General features: G+C 46.4%; 2 protein-coding genes and 1 long non-coding RNA gene across 6 annotated transcripts; 2 read left to right on the plus strand and 1 right to left on the minus strand.

Annotated features, from left to right (window-relative positions):
- Window positions 1-1,309: 1,309 nt before the first annotated feature.
- On the plus strand, window positions 1,310-11,706 carry LOC146697857 (uncharacterized). Of its 3 annotated transcripts, none has more exons than XM_085476639.1 (11): window positions 1,310-1,462; window positions 3,122-4,180; window positions 4,406-4,530; window positions 4,609-4,794; window positions 9,482-9,560; window positions 9,648-9,772; window positions 10,087-10,276; window positions 10,368-10,457; window positions 10,599-10,664; window positions 10,746-10,831; window positions 11,402-11,706. In XM_085476639.1, exons 2-11 carry the CDS (start codon window positions 3,183-3,185, stop codon window positions 11,563-11,565), a joined length of 2,109 nt encoding a protein of 702 aa, XP_085332765.1. In that variant the 5' UTR covers window positions 1,310-1,462; window positions 3,122-3,182; the 3' UTR covers window positions 11,566-11,706. The 3 variants fall into 3 exon arrangements, with proteins under 3 accessions (XP_085332765.1, XP_085332764.1, XP_085332766.1); XM_085476638.1 differs by lacking the exon at window positions 1,310-1,462 and adding an exon at window positions 1,576-2,811; XM_085476640.1 differs by lacking the exon at window positions 1,310-1,462 and adding an exon at window positions 2,739-2,791.
- endog (endonuclease G) lies at window positions 11,637-15,804 on the minus strand. 2 transcript variants are annotated; one of them, XM_085476642.1, is made up of 6 exons: window positions 15,605-15,804; window positions 12,925-13,118; window positions 12,466-12,607; window positions 12,275-12,384; window positions 12,118-12,199; window positions 11,637-12,038 (listed from the first exon to the last, which is right to left on the minus strand). In XM_085476642.1, exons 1-6 carry the CDS (start codon window positions 15,770-15,772, stop codon window positions 11,838-11,840), a joined length of 897 nt encoding a protein of 298 aa, XP_085332768.1. In that variant the 5' UTR covers window positions 15,773-15,804; the 3' UTR covers window positions 11,637-11,837. The 2 variants fall into 2 exon arrangements, with proteins under 2 accessions (XP_085332768.1, XP_085332769.1); XM_085476643.1 differs by lacking the exon at window positions 15,605-15,804 and adding an exon at window positions 13,239-13,459.
- Window positions 13,224-15,991, plus strand: LOC146697859 (uncharacterized). The gene is made up of 2 exons (XR_014923438.1): window positions 13,224-13,286; window positions 13,451-15,991. It is a non-coding gene; the product is annotated as an uncharacterized LOC146697859 (long non-coding RNA).
- Window positions 15,992-17,418: the final 1,427 nt, after the last annotated feature.

Consider the following 17,418-nt stretch of genomic DNA (forward strand, 5'->3'; position numbering starts at 1 on the left):
AGACAGAGGTTAATAACAGATATGATTCAATGCAGAGAGGTCTGTTAACACATAGTGAGTGAGAAAGGTGACTGGAAAGGAAACACCCAATGCATCATGGGAATCCCCCAGCAGCCTACACCTATTGCAGCATAACTAAGGGAGGATTCAGGGTCACCTGGTCCAGCCCTAACTATATGCTTTAGCAAAAAGGAAAGTTTGAAGCCTAATCTTGAAAGTAGAGATAGTGTCTGTCTCCTGAATCCAAACTGGAAGCTGGTTCCACAGAAGAGGGGCCTGAAAACTGAAGGCTCTGCCTCCCATTCTACTTTTAAATACTCTAGGAACAACAAGTAGGCCTGCAGAGCGAGAGCGAAGTGCTCTAATAGGGTGATATGGTACTACAAGGTCATTAAGATAAGATGGGGCCTGATTATTTAGTATTATTTAGGCCTTAGTTTTCACCAGAGCTACAGTATCCAGAGTCGTACGTAGTGAAGAGGTAAAATTATTAACAAGATGTAGATCTGGACACCGTGATCATGAAACTCGCAGCTGCTGACAGCCTGAGACAGCCGACGCTATCGTCAAAGACTAATAATATAAAAATAATAATACTAAAACAAACACACTGTTGTGTCCTTTGAGCTTTTTAAAAGACGTTTTGATAAATGCGTTGTTTTAGTAACTCTGAAATAAACTGGTTGTTCCAGCACAGCTTCATCACAACATAAGTGCATTGGTTGTTGTTTTTTTCTCTGCAGCTTATTTTAAGACTTTGATCAGCTCCAAGAGTTGAAACAACAAATGTGTTTCATGCTGAAATAAACTTACTCACAGCCTGCTGCAAACTCAATATTCCAGCCTGGATGAATATCGGATCGGTCCATCTCTACCTCATACATTGGAAACTGCTGTGTAATCATAATTTTACTCGCTGTATCACAGTATAACAAGGAGTGGATGGACAGAGGTCAGTGTTACTCCTAGGGGATATTACTGGATGTATTTCATCAGATGAAAAATTCACATTTGGCGCTTTTGACACTTTTAATCTCTGACTAAATCAGTCTCCAGCTCTGTTTCACATGTATTCAAAGGAACTTGATCACACCCACACTGCTAAACCACTGGTTTAGTTAGTAAACTCTAATGTGCCCTTTGCTTTTGTTTGATTTTAGTTTTTATATATTTTTATTTTTATGGAAGCGCACATGTATTTTACGGAGCGCCTGCTCCTATCAGCTCTTCTTCGTGCACCAATAGAAAAAATTAACCCTCAAACGAATCCGGAAACTCAGAGGGACCGCTTCACTTCCTCCACTGAGCATGTCCATCACTGCGCATGCGCGGCTGCAACACAGGACGTAAACAAGTAGCGCGAGTTCCGCCGTCCGCGTGCATCCGCCAAAGAGCGCGAGTCGGCGAGAATCAAAGTTTAACGGCTGTAAGAGCGCGAGAAAGATCGATCACACCAGATCAGGTAGGAGCACTTCCGTTTTCTTTCTTTAAGGTTAGCGTTAAATTGAACTCGCCCTGACCCCTAACCCTCAGTGTGACCGGTTCGGTTTTTACAGAGTAAGAGCTCTTTAGTGACGTCACATATGAGCGCCAGGTTGGTTTCAGCGGCGAATTCGCGATGCAGCTCGAGCTCGTCTTTTGTCTGAGGCGGGTTGACCCCTGACCCCGCTGCCGTAGTCTCCTCTCAGGTAGACGGCAGCTGATCAGCTGATCGTGTTCCACGCGCTGCTGGGGTCGTCACACCTGAGCGACCCCGGACACGGAGTTTAGGAAGAACGCTAGCTACCGGCCGATACCGTGGCTTCTTAGCTGTAACAGAGTTTGACCCGTGAGCCGATTACACGCAACCACGACAGCCACAGCGCAGCAGTTTGTGTGACTGTTGTAAACATGTACACGCGTGTCACAGCTGTGAGCACAGGACAGATCACGTGTTTGTGCTCTGTGACGTCATCTGACCCTACCTGCTCCTCCTCCTTTGAACAGAAGGCCACTCTTCTCTTTTTCTCACTGGGCTCGAGGAAAAGAGGTTAGGGAGAGCAGATGGTTTTGGAAGATGCCCGAGGAGGAAGAGGAGGAATGCTGAGGGGCTCCTGGTTGTGGGAGGAGTTACCTACAGGTTGGGTGCTGAGGGAACCAGCTGAGAAGTTGTTTCCTCTGCACAGTGAACAGGAGACAAGGAGGCTTGATGGAGAAATGAGGAAGTATAGGAAAGCATTCAGAGGAAGAATAGAGGGAGTTGCAGAGGTGAAGGAGTACAGTGAGGAGTATAGAGAGCTGTGTGGTTAATCTCAGAGGACGTGATGTCACAGCTGAATAAAAGCACCCTGAATCCTGGTGTGAATCGACGACACACGTCACAGATTGAACCGCTCACACTGAGCTGCACTTTGGTGTGGACGACGTGCCAAAGGCTGTAACTGCTGCAGTGTGCACGCTGTGTCGTTCTGTGGTGCATTATGGGCAGTCTCCGTCTCTCACTGAGCACGTTCCTCTGACTGGCCAGCTCGGACAACATCCGCCTGTCTGACGCCACTTTAAACCAGCTGAAGGGGGTCTAGATGTGTCCTGACTGTCGGTTGGAGCTGATTGAGTCTTGCCGGGTGGAAGCCACAGGTGGGGGCCGTCCTTGGGGGCTCCGTGGTGGTGATACGTGAAGCTCTGACTCGTTATCGGGTTTTCTGCTGATTGATAATGTTTCTGATCGCTGTTACGGCCTGACGACGTGCGCACACCCTCTCTAATGAAGTCACGTGATCTGAAGCCAGACAGACGAGCGTCTCTTCCTGCGGTGAGGAGATCATATCACAGGTGAAGCACACCTGGTCGCTGTCACATGTGAGCTTGGACACTTTGATAATGAATGTTGGCTGGGGCGCTCCGAGACACACAGGTGATGTTAGAGCCGTTTCAAAATGTGTTGTCTGAGCGGCAATACCCGTTGTTCAGGAGAATCCTGCAGCGGCTTCCTGCGCCCTGGCAGCGGGCGTAAAGTGAAGTGGCCGGGTACACCTCCCCCACTGAAGCCTCGCCTGTGCCAGGCGGTCAGCTCACACCTGTGTCCTGTTTATTTGTCCTGATTGGCCACACCTGACCTGACCTTCCTCTTCTTCTTCTGCAGCTTCTGTCACAAACTGACCTGCAGCATCGAGCCATCGCCTCCTCCTGTTGCTCCTCCCATCATGACACCTCCATCATCCTGTGAGAAGAAGAAGAGGAGGCGCGCAGAGGGCGAGGAGTCGCCTGCTCCCATCGACATCGACACTCCTGAGAGAGGAGAGAAGGAGGAGGAGGAACTGTTCAGTCCTCCCGCTGAAGAGGAACGGGTGAGCAGGAAGGAGAAGAAAAAGAAGAGACGAGAGGAGGAGAAGGTGTTCAGCTCGCCTGCTGAAGATGGACAGGTGAACGGGGAGGAGGAGGAAACCAGCGAGGGGAAGAAGAAGAAGAAGAAGAAAAATAAGAGAAGAGCGGAGGAAGAGGAGGTGTTCAGTTCTCCTTTTTCTTCTGCTGAAGATGCACATGTGAATGGGGAGAAGGAGGAGAAAGAGCAGAGGGGGGACAAACAGGAGGAAACCAGCGAGGCAGAGAGGAAGAAAGAGGAGGAACCGGGTCCCTCGTCTCCTGGTCTGGGTGAACAGCTGAGCAGGAAGGAGAGGAAGAAAAAGAGAAAAAAGAGGAGAGAAGAGGAGGAGGAAGAACTGTTGGCTCCTCCCTCACCTCCTACTGGGGATGAAAAGGTGAGCAGGGAGAAGAAAAGGAAGAAAAAACAGGAGGACAAAGAGCCAGAAAAGAGAAAGGAGGAGAAGGAGGTGTTCTGTTCTCCTCATGGACAGGTGAGCAGAAAAGAGAAGAAGAGCAGCGAGGGAGGAAAGAAGAAAAAGAAAGAGGAAGTGACATCACAGGAAAGGGAGCCTTACAGCGAGACTAAACAAAAGAAGAAGGCGGCGCGCATGGCGAGTGTAGCCACAGCAACAGCAAATGCACATGTGTCGGTTCAAACAGTCAAGAACAGGTTGAAGGAGGAGAGGGGAAGTGAAAGTGTGCAGGAAGTGACATCATGTAATGGAGAGAAGGCAACGAAGAATGTAAATCCTGCAAAGAGGCAGAGAGGTGCAGCGGGGGGTCACGGGGAGGAGGAGAAGAAGAAGAGGAGAACGGAGGCGGCAGCTGATCCTGAAGAGTGAGTTCATAAAGTTCATGTTAACGAGACGTCAGTGAACACAACACAGAAAGATCAGAGACTGAACAAAGCTGGGGAGCCGTGACACCTTACCACCTGCGGCTCCGCACGCTCAGACAGGAAGCAGCGTGGACGCAAAGCTCCTCATGCGGCGTCCATCTTTGTTGTCTCTGCTTTTATGATGATGTCAGCTGATGATGATGATGATGATGTCATGTGCTTCAGGTTTGACCATAAGTTGTTGGAGGAACTTCAGGAATTTGTTCCTCATGTGAAGAAGAAATCTGCTGATCAGATCAACAAGCTGCTGCGGTACGACTTGGCACGCTTCAAGGCCTTCAAAAAGAAAGGTAACGCTGCTGCAGACGCCACCAGCAGGAAGGTACGAGCACTGCGCATTAACCCTGTGAACGCCTGTCTTCCTCCAGGTGTGTCTCTGCGCTGGGGGCGGTACTCTCAGCTTGAGAACCAGCAAATCGAACAGAACGTGGCCGACTTCTTGGCTCTGACGGGAATCAGCTCAGCGGAGCAGCTTCTGTTTCCTCACAGGTTCAAAGAGCAGGAGCTGGAGATCAGGAGGCTGAAAGCACAGCATCACTTCCTGGAGAACATCGGTACGTAACCAATGCAGAACGACGTTGGGTTCACTTTTATTTATACAGTGCCTAATTGCAACAACAGTCACCTCAGGGCGCGTTTCATATAAACTTCATATATATATATATATATATATATATATATTAGGGGTGCAACGATACACAAAATTCACGGTTCGGTTCGATACTTTGGTGTCACGGTTCGATATTTTTTCGATACAAAAAAAATGTTCATGCCTTTTTAATTTGTCATTTATTAAAATTATAAATATATATTTTAACTCAAAAGTACAGTTTTTAAATTTAACCCTAACCAGGTTAGAGCTGGTTAGGGTGCCAAGCCGCACGTGTGTTTGTTTGGGAAGCAGCCAGCGGGTAATGGAGGAAATGAGTGTGCCGACTAGAAAAATCAACCGAGCGTGACCGAAGAGAAAACAGATGATGGTTGCAATGCCGGAGAGATTGTCGAACGGAAGAGCCATAGAAGCTCCGTAGTGTGAAGGTATTTCTGCTATTTCAAGTCTGACAAAAAACAGAGTAGCGTGCACTGTAAATGTGCCGAAAGCAAGTCTGGAAATACAATAAACTGGTGCATGCGTCACACTGTGCGCCGCGTTATTGTTTCGGTGAAATGAATTTCTACAATACTGTTACTGTTAATTCTACTCTCTGCAGTGTTTAAATGCTTACATATACACACAGTTACTGTCCCTCCACACATACGACTCGGTTCTGCTTCTATGCCCCAGCTTTGTTTACTTTTTCCCACCGAGGCTTCTAGACTTCTGATTGGCCAACATTTCTGCACGGTTAGGAATCTAGCGCCACCTGCTGCTTTGGCATGTTCATAGCAGCGTTTTCCTTCATTTCTGCCTTTATGTGTGGACGGGATTATTTTTTTAAAACGAAAACGGAAAATCTCCGTTTTCAAAAATACCCGTGTACGTGTGGACGTAGCCTCAGTCTCTGACTGGAAGCGCTAATTCTTCATTCGGCTTTTGTCAGACTAAAGTAACTGTTAAAACTGTTTGAAAAGCTCAGCTATACAACAAGAAGAGATTGAGAATTTCCTTTTAGTTCTCAGTTTATTTGATATTGACAAAAGTTAGTCAGTTTTGTCTGTTCTTCTGTAAAACAAACTAAGATTTATTTTTAGAATTAATATTTTGTTTCTAAGTGGAATTGACAGTTTAGTCTGTTTCGTTTGTTCTATTTTGAAACTTAAACGCTTTAGCAGCTGCCTTTTGTGTAGTTTGCAATATTTGCCTTTATTTATCTGAAAAAGTCTCATGTTCCTTAAGTACATCTACCCTGTTGAACTTATTATGGGAAATAAATATTTAAATAAAAACAAGCTGCTGATTATTTCACATTTTACGTGTGAGCAACGGCACATTTAAATCTTACAAATATAGTTATTTGGCTGATATCGTGATAGATATCGTTATCGCCTGAAATTAAAAAAACATATCGTGATATGAAAAAATCTCATATCGCCCAGCTCTAATCCAGGTCATCGTAGTCAAATATAAATCCTGCTGCTTTTACACACGCACTCACATAAGCTCAGCGATTCTCTGCGCGATCAACCTCTCACATGTTTAAGCTGCGGGAGATTTCACTTGTCATGTTTGCATAGTAAGCTAACGATTAATAAGACGATGTCAGAGGAATTGGTGCACAAATTATCATCACTCACAGATCAGTGCTGTCGCTCTCTATACACAGTTCGCACGATTGCAAAGTGAAAGCAAAAAACAAGCGCAAATTCAAACGCGATTTCAATATGTCACATATTGACAGTGGCTCACCGATGCCAATGACATAATTACCCAGCTACATTTCTGAAAGAATGCAAAAGCATTGACATATATTTTTCCTACAATAGCCCGACGGGCAGGGCAGAGATAGATTTTGGTAGCCCGACTGAAAAAATCGCTAGCTCCGGGACGTCGGGCTAGCGATATTGCAAGCCCTGTATCTGATTGAGGAATCATGCATCTTTGGAAAAGAGAGTTTATTACAGAGAAATGTCTCTTTCCAAAATAAAAGCTATACTATCCGCTTCTTCTGGGCTATATTCTCAGCAGCATAAGGAGAATCATGTGCTAACAGCTGTCTAAATGACTCGGCTAAAGTTAGTAGCATGCTTGTTGTATTTGTCTTTGCACTAGGATGATGTCGGTGTAAATGTGCAGTCATATTCGTTGTGTTCCCACTAGTGCTTTCAGGTTAATCTCGTTGAAATGACCTTAACACCACAACACGGCAAATCTCCGTTAACGAGCTACCGCCGATCGCTCCGTGCATGGGGCTAGACGGCCAACACGTTAACGAGCTAACTGCGCTAGCACACTAGCTCCCACCCATGTAATTGAGCATTGCGTGGCACATCCAACATACTGTTTTACTTTAGTCCATGACGCGCTTACCTTCAGGGTCATACGTCACATGAAAACCAAAATAGTTCCAAACGCCAGATCTGAATGAGGGTGGGGGAGGTGCCCTGCGCTCTTCCTTCTGACGATGCTGTCTGTGTTGAGCGCTCAGTGGATCTGCGCTCGACAGTGCAGCCCAGGCGGAGTAGTCGAACACAGATTCACTGAGCGCTCAACACAGACAGCATCGTCAGAAGGAAAGTTGATAAAATAAATTACAAATGTTGTATTGTTCGATACATATGCGTACCGAACCGAAAGCACTGTATCGAACGGTTCAATATCGATACGAATATCGTTGCACCCCTAATATATATATATATATATATATATATATATATATATACACACACACAAATACACTGGAGTTTCCTCCAGTGTCCTGTTATATTTTAGACAGCAAGGAGCAGACGGCCGAGTTTATTAAACTCCACGAGACAGCGGTGACGCTAATCTGAAGGCTGGACCGTCCCATTTCACAGCCGTTTACTTCCAGCCTGCCCGACCTTCTGAGGACCCGGCCCACGTAGACCGCGAAGGCCGGGTCCTCAGGAGGATGCAGCCCATGAATTTGAACACAACTAGAGGTTAATAACAGATATGATTCAATGCAGAGAGGTCTATTAACACATAGTGAGTGAGAAAGGTGACTGGAAAGGAATCACCCAGTGCATCATGGGAATCCCCGGCAGCCTACGTCTATTGCAGCATAACTGTCAATAGAAAATTGTATTTAGTAGTCAGTATAATCTTTTAATAATATAAGTTTACATATGGTAGTGATAGGATGTGCGATCCTTAATAGTCTGCAAAAGCTTTGCGTGCATTCCAGAGTGCTCTGGCATTCACATCCACATCCTGGGAGCATGGGAGAGGTCGTACCTTCTCTTATTGTTTTACGGTAGGATTAACGTAGCTATGTCAGTCTTAGTCTAAGTGCCCTTTTTTACATATAGATGAACTGTTTCCAGATTTTCCAGACCAGCAGGTTAAGGGAAGTCGTTTGTGGGGTCACACTCTGACACACAAACATACATACACACCTCCACATTCCAATGTAAGGAACAAACGCCCACTAAAGTATAAATAAAGACCAGGGCAGTCTCAGAGCTGCGAGTCTCTGATCCTCACTCTTGTGCGTGCACTCTGGTGACTGCCCTTCCTAGCAAGAAAACTGTGTGTTTCTCCTCTCTGATTCTCAGCTGAAGAAGTGTTTTAGAATATATCTCTTAACAATAACTAAGGGAGGATTCAGGGTCACCTGCTCCAGCCCTAACTATATGCTTTAGCAAAAAGGAAAGTTTGAAGCCTAATCTTGAAAGTAGAGATAGTGTCTGTCTCCTGAATCCAAACTGGAAGCTGGTTCCACAGAAGAGGGGCCTGAAAACTGAAGGCTCTGCCTCCCATTCTACTTTTAAATACTCTAGGAACAACAAGTAGGCCTGCAGAGCGAGAGCGAAGTGCTCTAATAGGGTGATATGGTACTACAAGGTCATTAAGATAAGATGGGGCCTGATTATTTAAGACCTTGTATGTGAGGAGCAGGATGTTGAATTCTGGATTTAACAGGAAGCCAAAACAGGAGAAATCTGCTCTCTCTTTCTAGTCCCTGTCAGGACTCTTGCTGCAGCATTTTGGATTAGCTGAAGGCTTTTCAGGGAGTTTTTAGGACTTCCTGATAATAATGAATTACAGTCGTCCAGCCTGGAAGTAATAAATGCATGAACTAGTTTTTCAGCGTCACTCTGAGACAGGATATTTCTAACTTTAGAGATGTTGCACAAATGGAAGAAAGCAGTCTTACATATTTGTTTAATATGTGCGTTGAAGGACATGTCCTGGTCAAAAATGACTCCAAGGTTCCTCACAGTGTTACTGGAGGCCAAGGTAATGCCATCCAGAGTAAGAATCTGCTTAGATACCATATTTCTAAGCTTTTCAGGGCCGAGTACAATAACCTCAGTTTTATCTGAATTAAGAAGCAGAAAGTTAGCGGCCATCCAGGTCTTTATGTCTTTAAGACATTCCTGCAGTTTAACTCATTGGTGTGTGTTATCTGGCTTCATGGACAGATAGAGCTGGGTGTCATCTGCATAGCAGTGTAAATGTATGCTATGTCTTCTAATGATGCTGCCTAAGGGAAGCATGTATAATGTAAACAGAATTGGTCCTAGCACTGAACCCTGTGGAACTCCATAATTAAGTCTTGCTGTGATTTTAAAATCAGTGATCCCAGTATGACCTTTGATCTTCTTGTCTGTCTGCAGCTGAGGGGATTCCTCGGACATGTGATCAGGTTTACGTCAGAGCCAAGAAGATTTTTGATGAGAGGAATAACATGGGAAGGTCAGAGGTCACGTTGCATGTTCATGGGTTTATGTTTGACTCGTTAACCTGACGGTCACCTGACACAATTTGGGTGTGTTCATTCAGGTTTTCTGAGGATGAGCTATGCTCTCTCACAAAGTTGCAGAAGCTCCACGGCAACGACTGGAAGAGAATCTCAGAGAAGATGGACCGCAGCATCTACTCGCTGGAGAAACGCTTCAACACCATCGGTGAGCTTCCCTGTGACCCCTAACCTCTGAACTCCACTGTGGTCAATCACAGACTGTACTTAGACGACTTGGTCAGATATCTTTAGTGACTTGTTTTAATTTTTTAAAGTAAACGACCCCCATGCTTATTTTGAAAGTTCATTTGTTGGGCTGATCTGGTTGCTGTCGTGGCGCCGAGTCAGAATTCTGCAGATTTGTTCCAGCTGCTCATTGTGACCTGAGACGGAGCAGGTTATTGATCGGTTATTGATCTGTAGAACAGATTTCTCTGCTCAGCCGTGAAAATGCTCTCCTGTCTGTGCGCTCACACCCAGCTCAGGGTCGCGGTACCTGGACTGCAGAGGAAGAGTTGCGCCTTTGGCAGGCTGTCAGGGCTCACCTGGAGATGCTGGTCCAGCAGAGCCCTGCAGGTCTGAGCCGAAACCAGCTGTGCAACAACCTGCCCTGGAAGAGGATCAGCGAGCAGGTGGAGACCCGGTCCTGGATCCAGTGTCGTCTCAAGTGGTCGGTGCTCCTCTGCTCACGTGAACCAGACCGGTACATTCCACGCCAGCAGCGGATCCTCGGGTATAACTCAGGTGTTGGTGTTTTCCAGGTTCTACCTGCTGAAGTCTAAGCTGTCCTCAAAGGGAGTGTTCAACCGAGGTGCCGAGGGGTACGCCGCAAAAATCCACCTCATCAACACGTGAGTGACGCGAACCCATCAGAGCATTCGCTGATCAGCCAATGAGAATGCAGGACAAACCTCCGGTCATGATGGACATCACTGTGTGTGTGTGTGTGTGTGTGTGTGTGTGTGTGTGTGTGTGTGTGTGTGTGTGTTCAGGCTCTATAACATGCATGTGGACGACGCAGCGGACATCGACTGGGACGAGGTGGCTGGACTCATCGGGTGAGGTCAAACTAGTATTAAGTACACAATAGACTGTACTACAGGCAGTATTGTGGTGTCACACCTGTGTGTGTGTTTCAGGACTGTGACGCCGATGTGTGTGCAGAAGATGTTTTACAGGTTGAAGGTTTCCAGAGTTCCAAACTGGACGAGTTTGTCGTACGCAGGTGAGCAGCTCGAGCTTGGTGTGTGTTCCACTTCCTGTTTGTGTCGCACTGTCAGATTAAACCAGAGTGTAGCTTTGATCATGTGACCCGAGTGTCGGGTCACGTGACCTCAGCTGTTTGTGTGCAGTGTGTTTCCGACCACACAAACACGAGGACACGCCGAATCTGTTCTCCAAAACCAAACCACACAAACAAGTCGTGTCATGTCGAGCATCGAAGAAACCTCCAACCGGAGCACACCTGAGACAGCCCGACCCCTCTGAAGTCTTCTTACCTGTTCGATCACAATGGTAACTAAACTGCTCACCTGGTCAGGAGCAGCTGCGCTGTAGTGCAGCTCAAACTGAGCGGACAGACAGGCGATGAGCACCCCGGGCGTTACTCAGACTGGGGCTCAAACAAAGCCTGGATGTGTGGTCCTTGCATTTAGTACACCCCTCAGATTTCCCAGTTTTCATTGAGCACCTGGATGCAGCATGCAAGCTCTCAGGTTCAGTTGTTCAGAGTAATTCAGGTTTAAGTGTCGTGTTCAGGTGAGCCTGCAGTAATCTGTAATCGCCTGTCTCTCAGAGATCATCGACTTCCTACAGAGCAGAGCCGTCCCTGTCCTGGAGGAGAGACTGAAGAAGTGTGAGCCCCAGGAGGCACAGGAAGAGGAGGAGAAGGAGAGACTTTATCAGCTCTCTGACATCTTCTCAGAGCTCAGTGACGACGTGGAGCTGGACAACAGCTGACCTGCAGCCAATCAACATGTGGTGTCCCCATGGACAGACTTTATAAAAACACTTTGAAATCGGGACAGGGAGTGGGTTAAAAAAAGACTTTTATTTTGAAGGTGCAGATGCTTTGTAACATTAAATAAAATTGTTTTGGTATGTTGTGTGTTTGTTCGATCAGAAGCAATGCTCACACTGATAGTTCACAAATAATTAAGTTCATAAACGTTCGAACGTTATTGATCTGTGATTAAAGGAAGTCTGAAGCAGAGGATTGTGGGTAATGCAGCTCATCTGTCAGCGATGGCCCGTACGCCGCCGGCGGTCCTCTTCATGATGTTTGGCACAAACAGGAGTCCTGACATGCGCTCGATGGTTTCTATGGGAACCAGGAAACGCTCCAGAGGAACCTGCTCGCTGATAGGTTCGTTTGGTAACACGTACGAACGGAGCTCCACCCCCTTGCCGTCCGCTTGCTCCAGGATCAGCACCTGAGGGCACATGGGACAGGAGAACTTATCGCCAGCTGACGGGCAGGAGTGCTGACACCATCCGGTGGGTGGCCCTCACCTTAAAGAAGTGTGTCGGCACGGCGACGTGGTTTCGTCCTATCACTTGATATCGAACGTAGAGTTTCCCGTCAGCCTCTTGCCTGAAACACACACCTGACAATGTCATTCCCAAGCCCCTCCCCTCAGTCATCACAGAAGGATGGGCAGCAGGTTACCTGGGCAGGTAGAGCGGGCCAGTGCAGACGTAGACGTTGAGGTAGCGTTTGGTGAGGGAGCGGCAGAGTTTCTCCAGGTTGTTCCAGGTGTTCTGGTTCAGGTGAGGGTTCTGCTCACAAACACCAGAGATCCATAGAATCAATCAGGTAATCAATACTCTGGATGAGCCTGTCCAGGTAAAAAGTCTCACCTGTGGAGCCACGTTGCTCAGGTAGAACGTGTCGTCCATGGCTTTCTGGCTCCACTTGTGGTTGGCTGCTGCGGCCAGGTGGCCCCTGTCGAACCCGCTCCCCTTGTAGTCGGCATTGGTCGCTCGGTGGAAAACATGAACGCTGCCAATGAATGAAAACAGATGTCACACGTTAAGAATTCAAACAACTTCACAGGTAGAGAAGAACGTCCTTCACCTGTCGCCTCGTTAACCTGCACGGACCACAATTTTCAAGCAAGGAAAGTTGGGGTCACGGTGTTTATCTGCAGCTCTGCTCGCACAGTTGGATTTTTACAGCATCTCAATAAGAGCTGCAGAAAGGCGAGTCCAGCTCGCACCTCATGAGGGCCGGTTCTGGCCCACGTGCCCTGTGTTTGACAGCCCGGTGGGAGAACACTGATGTGAACATGAACTTTACCTGCCCTGTTCCTGTCGCACCTGTCATCCTCTTTGAACTCGCAGTACTTCCTGTCTGACAGTCCGCTCAGGGAGGCGGGGTTTAGTCGCTCTATTACCCAGGATGCAGTACGCGTGCGGGGGTCGTAGGAGGTGACGTAGGATTCTCTGGTCTTGATGTTGCCCAGTGAGGGGAAGCCATACTTCATCACAGCTCCTGAGCTACCTGGACTCACCTAGACACAGAGACACACTCAATCAGCCAATCGGGAACACAGAGACTCCTCCCACTAATTGATCAATAATCCAGAGTATATGGAAGTCTTCTTCCTCAGTGTTTTTATGGACTCACACACCTGAAGGAGCTGCTGCAGCATCGACATGAACAGCGTGCAGCAGATGGTGTAAGTGTTCCTTCTAACTGCATTTTGATACATTCCTAGTTTTATGAGCAGCTGTTAAAGTCACAGCTGGAGCCTGAGTGAATAAAAACTACTTCCTGTTGAGTTGCTGCATGAAGCATGCCGTATGAGCCCAGTGATCATTGATGTCCTTTGTTATGTTACAGCTTCATGTTTGCTTCAGGTCAGCTAGGATCAGTGATGATGGAGGAAATGCAGTCGCAGGGCGGAGGAAACGAGTTCCACAGCAGCCAGATAGAAGAACATACCATGGATTTCATTTTTTTTACCCAGTGAGCCAAATGATTGTGACGTGACAGTCACAGGAGGATGTGCTGTCAGCAGTAGCGGTTTTTGATATGGGCGGTTGCCCGCGGCGGCATCACGGGCATCGGCAAAAAAGAAAAAATAAAGTTGCTCGTACTCATGCTGCCCCGACATCAGCCAGCGCATATTGGGAATGTCACAGGCACCGATCGGTTTTCTATCACCTATTTGCTGGGAGTAAGAGCGCCCTCCGTTTGCGAGGTGCGCCTGCTGCTTGCGGCGGAGTCTCTGGCTGGCTGGAGCAGCGTCTAATAACCAACTCGCAAAATAAAACAAAGCAACAAACACAAAAACACCAGACATCATGATACAAACTTATAATTTGCACCGATGTTTCTTCATAATTCTATACACGAAAAGTGAGCGCGAGAGCCCTCGGTGCGCCTGCGCGGTGCTGAAGTCAAAGTAAACTTTATTGTCATCTCCGCTACAGACAGTCCAGCATATAGAGACGAGACGACGAGGCTGCAGTTACAGCAGTGCAAGTAAACAAACAATAAATATAAGAAGAGTTAGAAAATAAATTTACACTTTAGGACTCGGAGTAAAGGATCAATAACAAATTTATAATTAAGCTTGACGATTTAAAGTCTCACACACGACCCTTTGAAAGGGGAGGGGCCGGCTGCTTCCAAATAGAGCACATTTCATTCAGCATGTTGTAAATCCAAGCCCATCATGTATTCATGATTTGAATCCTGGGTTGTGTGAAATCCCAGAAATAAACCCTCGACAAAGTAAATCTGTGAACTAAGGTGTAGGTCTAGGTTATGTTGTGGTGACCCTTGAGTTGGGGGATTTGTGTTCATACTGAAGAGCAAAATTAAAACCAATGTAAGATGGACAAGAAAAGTTCAAAGCCATCGGGTGCTCAGTTTAGAAAATAGAGAAAAGAAGAGAAACAAGCAACAGATCCAGGTAAGCAGATGTGTGATTGGATAATGGCAGGTCATCCTGAAACAATCAGAATCAGAATACTTTATTAATCCCTAAGGAAATTATGTGGATTACAGTTGCTCCAAGAAGAAATGGTAAAAATATTAACAGTAACAGACTAAACTCCAAACAATACATTATGTTACAGATTTTACACGTTTAAGAAACAGCACTAATATATACAGATCACTCAGTTATAAATATCAAGGATTAACAGAGGTGATGATAAATAAATATCAAGAAAATTGACAAGAATATTCCAGAGTAGAAAAGAGCGTGTGTAAAAAGGCTGTAGCTGTTGCAGTGTTCACAGTGTGTTAGGTGGAGGAGTTGTACAGGGAGATGGCCACAGGCAGGAATGATTCCTGTGTCGTTCAGTGGTGCATTGTGGGTAATCTCAGTCTCTGAGTGTGCTCCTGTCACTAGCCAGCATGTCATGGAGTAGGTGGGAGGTATTATCCATGATTGTCCTTATCTTGGACAACATCTGCCTCTCAGACACCACCCTAACGGAGTTCAGCTCCATCCTCCTCACAACATTACTGGGCTTGTGGTTCAGTGGTTCACTCAACCTGCTGCCTCTGTATACAACAACAGCATAGAGGATAGTACTGTCCAAAACAGAGATGCCAGAGGGAGTGTTCGCCCAGGCCGCAATACAGGCTAGAACCGCCACTGGCTGTTACCGACATACAGCAGCAGGGTCTGTCAGTGAGAACCAGCAGAGAGACTCAGCGGCTCCAGTGTGAGCTCAGGCTCGAGTGTTCGCTGTGAAAACAGCAGCTCCGATAAATGAGAGGAGGCTGAAGGAGAGCCGGTCTGCTGTGGGTCTCACAAACAGCTAAAGTGAGATGCGCGCTTTGTAGTCAGTCTCCTGCAAGTTGTAGTTTTTAACACTTCGGAGATCCGGCGTCACGTCGTTAAGCAGAGACGTTAAGCGTCTCCTAAGTTGTTTTCCTCATCGGGTCAAGGAAACAATGTTAGGAAAACTAGATAGAAGACACTTTTGGAGCACACACAAGCAAATGCCGGAAGTCTATGACCTCACGCACACTCACCTGCAGCTCTGATGCCTGCACCGTCGGGACTCCCGGTACCGGGATGACCGGAACCCGGCTCATCAGGCCGGCTCCCCCCTCCTCACGCCAGCCTCCGGCGCTCAACAGACGGCTCGCCGCCGCTCCGAGTCCCGCTCCGAACACCAAGGTCGCCCCGGTCCGCCACATGCTGCCGGGTCAGCTGCTGGTGACGCGCTGTGATGACGTCACAGGAATGTATTTAATAAGCGTCTACCTGTCTGTGTGTGTGCAGCAACATTTCGTGTCCACATATTTCACTTTCAGTGATTTTTGTGCCAAATATGTACAACAAAGTCCTAAATTATGTGATTGTTTGCCATTCTTTAAACATAAATCAAATGCAAATTAAATATTATTTATTACACACCTTTTTGTTGACACACCCTCAATTTTAATTTCATTGCGTCCCACAGTCAGTGTTGGAAAGTAACAGAGTACATGAACCACCGTTACCTATTTAAAATACAAAATATGAGTAACTGTATTCTGTTACCGTTTAAAAAGGTGGTATTCAGAATACAGTTACTTTGTTGAAATAAAGGATTACACGGCGGTCTCTTCCCGTTTCATATGTTCGGCTATGCCCTCTCTGTTTTTGGTTTCCATGCCGGTGGAAACCCAAACAAAACACGCATTAAGAGGCTCCAATGTCTGTGTCTCAATCTCACGGCCCACGTCACCTCTACATGTGGCCGCATACTGACATGAAGAAATATTTTTAAAAATTACTGTTCAAAAAATGACTTAATAAGAAGGCAACAGGCAGAGTGTTACAGGCATCGCCCTGAAGAATGTAGCCTCGTGGGCAGTGTAGTCCAGCTGTAAGTAAGCTATTAAGACTCGACTGTACGCTGTGTTCGTGTTTCCTCTGAAACAATAAGCTCCGTTGGAGTCTTTCAACGCCTCTCTCTGTCTCTCGCTAGCAAAGTTGACCCAGACAACAAAGTAAAGCTAGTTTTCAGCTACGAGCCCGACACGAACCCGACGTATTAGCCAGAGGTCCCTTTACTACGGTTCAGAGCCGCGGACCTGTTTTATATGGTGAGTGACAGGAGAACGGCGGCTAAGCTGTCATCCCTGATGGACAACATCTCCCACCCCATGCAGCAGACTGTGACAGCACTGAGCAGCTCCTTCAGTGGGAGACTGCGGCACCCACGGTGTGGGACGGAGAGATTTCGCAGGTCTTTCCTCCCCACTGCTGTCAGACTCCATAATAAAGACTTTAACTGATCAAGCACACACATCCATACATATGCAATAATACTAAGTGCAATAATCCTTTCTGTCATCGTTGTATTTTTACTCAGTTGTATATAGTATTTGTATTTGTATTCTATTTTTTATCTTATTGTATATTTATTTTATTTTATTCTACTGTATATAGTATATTATTTTATTCTATTCTGTACAGTTGTGTACTGTATTTATTCTTATTGTATTCTAATTTTTGCCTCATAACTTTTGCACTGTCCACTTCCTGCTGTGACAAAACAAATTTCCCACGTGTGGGACTAATAAAGGTTATCTTATCTTATCTTATCTTATACGCGCCGAATAGTTTTCTATACGAGATCGCTGCAAAAAGTGCAGCCTTACCTAATGTCCACCTACTGTTACTCATTATATTAAGATTTAAACATCTAGCTGGTATTGGTGTGGAGAGTAACCTTCAGTAATAGTAATAAATCACACAGCAATAGGACATTCATGTAGTTGTAAAAAACAAGGTAATATATTAAGTAATCCAAAGTATTCAGAATACGTTACTCTCATTGAGTAATGCAGGGGCG

This window comes from Copadichromis virginalis, linkage group LG12 (assembly GCF_057382275.1).
Source record: "Copadichromis virginalis isolate Kocher_CV1m ecotype Utaka linkage group LG12, C_Virginalis_male_GT1.1, whole genome shotgun sequence".
Taxonomy (NCBI): Eukaryota; Metazoa; Chordata; class Actinopteri; order Cichliformes; family Cichlidae; genus Copadichromis; species Copadichromis virginalis.